This window comes from Topomyia yanbarensis, chromosome 3 (genome assembly GCF_030247195.1).
Source record: "Topomyia yanbarensis strain Yona2022 chromosome 3, ASM3024719v1, whole genome shotgun sequence".
Taxonomy (NCBI): domain Eukaryota; kingdom Metazoa; phylum Arthropoda; class Insecta; order Diptera; family Culicidae; genus Topomyia; species Topomyia yanbarensis.
The window spans coordinates 187,891,652-187,897,939 of NC_080672.1; the positions used below are offsets into that span (position 1 = coordinate 187,891,652).

Below are 6,288 nucleotides of genomic sequence, written 5' to 3' on the forward strand. Positions count from 1 at the left end.
ATGTGCTTAGAACCAGATCTAAGAAAGCTTTCCTATCCCTTAAAAAACTGGACCAGCTCATAGGCGGCCAAAAGGTGGAAGTTATCTCCCATCCAACCCTCAACTTAGTACAGGGCGTCATCTACGACCCTGACACCAAAGACGTTGAAGAAGTTCGACTCTTGGAAGAGCTCAAGGCTCAAGGGGTCACGAATGTTCGACGTATAACAAAAATGCTTGAAGGAAAACCGGTCAATACACCACTAGTTATTCTGTCCTTCTCTGGCTCCAAACTCCCGGAAAACGTGTCCATCGGCCTGCTGCGTACTAGCATCCGCCCGTACTACCTGTTGCCGATGATGTGCTTCAAGTGTGGTCATTTCGGGCACGGCAGCCGTTTCTGCCCCAACTCCGTCGCCTGTCTGAACTGCAGCCAAGAACACGAGACATCCAAGGAAAATTCCTGCAAGAACCCTAGCCTCTGCATCAACTGCGGAGATGGGCACTCGACCCGCAGCAGGAAGTGCCCCAAATTTGCAGAGGAGGAACAGATCACCAAGATCAGAATCGACAAAAACTTGACTTTCTCTGAGGCTAGAGCTCTTGTAACTAAACGGCAACAAGGCCCTAGCTACGCGAGCATTGCCGAAGGAAACACCAAGGATGACGAACGGGACACAGTAATAGCCCATTTACAAAAGGAGTTAGCAACTCTAAAGGAAAGCATGGCCCAAGAGAAAAGCAAAGATCGGACAATTAATTACCTGAAAGAACAATGCGCCAAACAACAAAAACAGCTGGCAGCAGCCTCTGCAGAAATAGCAAAATTACGTAATGCCGTCACCGAGCTCCACCAAAAGCCGTCTATGCACTCCCGTGAGAACACTCCCTCCGACGATACTGCTTCCACGGGAACAAAGCCCAAGAAAGGAAAGTTCATCGAACCAGCCCCCGTAACCGTAACCCCCGTTGGTCTGTCCAACCAAGCAGAGCTTAGGAGATCCAACCGCCAGAAAGAGAAAGACACTAGGAAGACCAACACTGACAAATCTAGAAGCCCCAACCCCAAAACTACCCCCGACATAACACTGCCTTCGCCTATCATGGACTCTGCCATGTCCTGGTCACGCTCCAGCTCATCAACATCACTCAACACGCTATGTCAAGAACCACCACCGGACGTTGACTACTCGAACCTCATCTCTGAATAAACCCAACAACACTCAATCCAGCAAGCAGAAAACAATAGCAACAGCATTCAATAGTCGAAACCAAACAAACAATCCTCCCGCGTCGACCCTGACCGGGGACGTTCCGGGTTCTCCCGATGCATCCCCGGCGGCTGTCGGCGCGGGCCCGGGTTTTACCCAGGCAAGTACCTCCAGACTAAATCCAACAGTCAACAACCGACTGCCCCCAAATCTTTTCAGCCAATATCCGCCAGGCGGCACTCCGCCGCCAACCATCGAAACACAGAGCAACAATCCGTCACCTGACCCGTTACTTTGGCTAAGAGCAAATAACAAATCTAATAAAGAAGAATCGACCCCAATCGACTGGACCACAGCCACACCAACAATCGGCTCCGCAACGTAAGCCCTGTCGCCGGTTGCTCCTGGCACCCAGTTCATTTCCGCTACAGGAGCAGCGACATGAACGCTGAAAATCGCTACAACTACACCGCATTTACAGAATCCGTGCACACGAAATCACAATGGGACAGCACGAACAACAAAACCTGCACACCGTACATGAAAAAACACCCTTTCCCCGCGTCGCCCCCGGCTCAGGAAGTTCCGGAGATACTCGATGAGTCCCCGACGGTTGCCGGCGCGGGGAACCCGGGGCCTTCCCGGGTAAGTTCCAACAGTCCTGATACTCGATCGGAACCATCTGTCGCACCTTATCTTCCTTCAGGGTCCGACGATACAAAACCAGCCACACTAACGTCAAAGCTCAAAGTCCACGAAGAAACCATCAGACCTGCAGACGGTAACAACAAAACCTGCTCACCGCGCAGCAAAAAAGCTCCCTCCCCGTGTCGCCCCCGACTCGGGAAGTGCCGGAGTCATCCGATGAGTCCCCGACGGTTGCCGGCACGGGGAACCCGGGACCTTCCCGGGTAAGTTCCAACAGTCCTGATACTCGATCGGAACCATCTATCGCACCTTATCTTCCTTCAGGGTCCGACGGTACAAAACCAGCCACACTAACGTCAAAGCTCAAAGTCCACGAAGAAACCATCAGACCTTAAGACGGTAACAACAAAACCTGCTCACCGCGCAGCAAAAAAAGCTCCCTCCCCGTGTCGCCCCCGACTCGGGAAGTGCCGGAGTCATCCGATGAGTCCCCGACGGTTGCCGGCACGGGGAACCCGGGGCCTTCCCGGGTAAGTTCCTACAACCTCAGAACCCATCTGAACCCAACTGCTGTTGCCTTTACCTTTTCTACAGAAACACCAACGACAGACCAAAGACCCTCTGAACGCACACCCGCGGCGAACTCGTCATCACCCGTACCTCTAATTTCCACACGACCCATACAAATGGTATCTAGCAGAAGTCCGGCCAGGAATAGCTCCAGCACCAGTCCAACCCCACCACCCGACGGAACAAACTGCACACTGGCAATCCAATGGAACACCAACGGCCTGAGAGCAAACCTAGGAGACCTCCAACGCATCATTGCACGCTCTGCGCCCATCTGCCTTGCCATCCAAGAGACACACATAAAGGGAAACACGGATCCATCACCTTGGTTCAGTTACCGTTACATTTGGGAATCAGCCAAAGGGTCGAACATCTACCAGACGGTCGGTCTAGGAACCAGAGCTGACCTGCCGTCTGAGCCGGTAAAATTTGACACCGACCTCATTGTAGTGGGAAGAAAAATCAACTTTCCCATAAGTTGCACAGTAGCGTCTATTTACATCCCCCAGGAAGTCAGTAACGTGGGAAATAAATTACGGAATCTCTTCAAGCAACTACACGCCCCCTTCCTATTAATGGGTGACTTTAACGCCCATCACACAGCGTAGGGTTCCAAAAGGTGTTGCCATCGCGGTAATGCCATTATCGAAGCCATCGAAGAGAGCAACGCGGTAACGTTAAATGACGGTAGTATCACCTTCCTCCGGGGCCGATCCACATCCGTCTTAGATTTAACCATATGTTCTAGCTCCATTGCTGGAGCCTGCGGATGGTCAGCTCCCCGATACTGGAAACAGCGATCACTTCCCAATCGTATTCTCCTATGACCGGATGCCCCCCTCTACGTCGCGGCGTCGTCGTTGGCTCTATGATCGGGCGGAGTGGCTCACCTACGAAGATAACGTATCGGATGCACTCGATCGAGACCGGGATTATTCACCAAACGAGCTTGTAATGGTAATGACACAGGCTGCAAAACCATGCATTCCCCGAACCAGCGGAGCACCACCAAAACGAGCGGTTCATTGGTGGAACCCAGAAGTAGCGAGGGCAATCAAAGAACGACGAAAAGCCCTTCGAAATCTTAAAAATACCCCCCTTGACCATCATCGATGGGATGAGAGATCAGCGGATTTTCGTCGCCTCAGGAACCAGGCCAGGTGGGCCATCGAGAAAGCCAAGGAGGCCAGCTGGGCATATTTCCTAGACGGGATCAGCTTCGATTCGTCGACTGCGGATCTGTGGAGAAGGGTCAATGCCCTAAGCGGCAAAAGGCAAAACGGCTTCGCACTAACGGTTAACGGTACCACTACAGTTAAGCCCTCTGAAATTGCTAATGCAATCGGTCAACACTTCGCCCTGCTTTCTGGGGACTCCTCCCTCCCACCTGCCTTCCTGAGAACGAAGAGGACAATAGAAGCCACCCCTACAACATTCAGTCTAGACGATAGCCAGGATTACAACAAACCTTTCTCAGGAGTGGAACTGGCCACTGCACTGAGTACTGCAAAGGGCAACTCAGCGGGACTCGACAACGTTGGTTATCCCCTGTTAAGGCATTTACCCCCGGTTGGCAAGCGAGCACTCCTAAACGGATTCAACAGGATATGGGAAGGCGGATCCTTCCCAGACAGCTGGAGAACCGCTCTCACGATTCCCATTCCGAAGAAATGCGAGGGAACCAGGAGCCCGAACGACTTCCGACCCATTAGCCTTCTCCCCTGCATTGGGAAGACGATGGAAAGAATGGTAAACAGACGCCTCATAACATTCCTCGAGGAACAGGAGCTTTTCGACCATCGACAGTTCGCATTCCGTAAGGGACTCGGCACAGGAATTCATCTAGGCTGCCTCGGTGAAACAGTAAGTGACGCCATAGCCAACGACCTGCATGCGGACATTACCATCCTTGATCTCGCCAAGGCATACAACACGGGATGGCATGAAGGAGTACTTCGCCAGCTGCACCAATGGGGTGTTAGCGGAAACCTTGGCTGCTTCCTCAAACAGTACCTCAGTGACCGAAGTTTCAGGGTGGGCATCGGAGGTAAGCAATCGAACCTGTTTCGGGAAGCTAACGGCGTCCCCCAAGGGTCGGCCTTGGCAGTCACACTATTCTTGGTCAGCATGAATTCCCTATTTGCCACGCTTCCGAAAAGTATATACGTGTTTGTCTACGCCGATGATATAATACTTATTGCTATCGGAAAAACAATTGGTCGCACAAGACTGAAGCTACAGGCAGCCGTGAATGCTGTCGGCCGGTGGGCTGCCTCAGTCGGTTTCAGTATCTCAGCCACAAAATGCGCTATTGCGCACTGCTGCAATTTCCATCATGTAGCCACCGGCAGGCCAGTCAAACTTGCCGGAACCGTAATTCCTTTCCGGAAGGAACCTAAAATTCTTGGTGTGACTATCGACCGGAAGATGACTTTTCTCCCGCACTTCCGGCAGGTGAAAAAGGACTGCGAAAGTAGAAAACGACTAATTCGCACCATCAGCTCGCGTCACCCAAAGTGGAATAGGCGAACCGCACTAAATATCAGCCAAGCCCTCATCCATAGTCGACTGTTCTACGGCCTCGAGATAACCAGTCTCAATTGGGAGGGATTAGTAGATATCTTGTCACCGTTGAATCACGGAGTAGTCAGACTAGCTTCGAATCTACTGCCCAACACCCCTACCGAAGCCGCCTGCGTCGAAACCGGAGTACTTTCCTGCCGATGGGCACTGGCGGTAGCTGTCCTGAAACGAGCCGTTGGATTCCTAGAGAAAACATCTGGTGATGGATGTCACCTTCTACAGACAGCCAAGGACATCTATATCACATTTACCAATACCCCTCTCCCTACAATCGCACAGCTGCATCGGGTTCGCAACCGCGCCTGGCATGAGCGTGGCCCAAACTTAGACTGCAGCCTGGCTGTATCCGCCAGAGCAGGCGATCCTCCCAGTACTGTCAAAGCTAAATTCCTCCTAATGGTTGAACGCAAATACCCTGATCATCTGCACATTTACACTGACGGCTCGAAACTTAGTGAGGGCGTGGGGGCGGGTGTGAGCGGAATTGGAGAGGGCCTCACCCTTCGTCTACCCTCTGTTTGCTCAGTATTCTCCGCAGAAGCAGCCGCCATCGCCATAGCCATAACCAAGAAACCTGAAGATACTCCGGCTGTGATTTTCTCCGATTCCCTCTCTGTCATCAAAGCACTGGAATCGGGGGAGTCCAAGCACACCTACGTTCAAGCCATAGAGCAATCCTGCGACCCGTTTACTACCATATGCTGGGTTCCCGGCCACAGTGGAATTCGCGGTAACGAAGAGGCTGACCGTTTGGCCGCTCTCGGCCGCCATTCACGCGCTCGGTTTTCCAAAAAGGTCCCATCGTCTGATGTTATTAGGGAATTCAAGGCAAAAGTCTCCGAGCACTTTATCGCCCACTGGAGGAATCTACGAGGCTACCCACAGAAGGTTAAAAAAGATCTCGCGAAGTGGACAGACCGCGAAAACCAGGGAACAAAGAGCACTGTCGCGCCTACGGGTAGGACACACGAAGATCACCCACACCCACACCATCACCCGCGTCGATCCCCCAATGTGCCCGACCTGCAATACAAGATTCACGGTAGAGCACCTACTCCTTCACTGCCGGGAACTCGAAGACCTGCGGCGACTCCATAATCTGCCCTCCTCGATTCAGGACACACTATCGAACAACTCAGCACAGGAAGAGACACTACTCGCATTCTTGAAAGATGTCAATATTTTTGAAGCTATCTAAAGTGGACCGAGAGAATACTGGCCTCAAACACCCTACCTACCACCATCACATAACGGGCTGTCCGCCTCACTTCGAACAGGCGCTGAGGAGGATTTCCCG

The 6,288-nt window shown here is 52.4% G+C and overlaps 1 protein-coding gene across 1 annotated transcript; it reads left to right on the forward strand.

The window, feature by feature from the left end:
* Positions 1–1,306: 1,306 nt before the first annotated feature.
* Positions 1,307–2,504, forward strand: LOC131687487 (uncharacterized). Its single transcript, XM_058971579.1, has 5 exons — positions 1,307–1,350; positions 1,410–1,571; positions 1,622–2,101; positions 2,266–2,368; positions 2,433–2,504. Exons 1-5 carry the CDS (start codon positions 1,307–1,309, stop codon positions 2,502–2,504), a joined length of 861 nt encoding a protein of 286 aa, XP_058827562.1.
* The last annotated feature ends 3,784 nt before the right edge of the window (positions 2,505–6,288 follow it).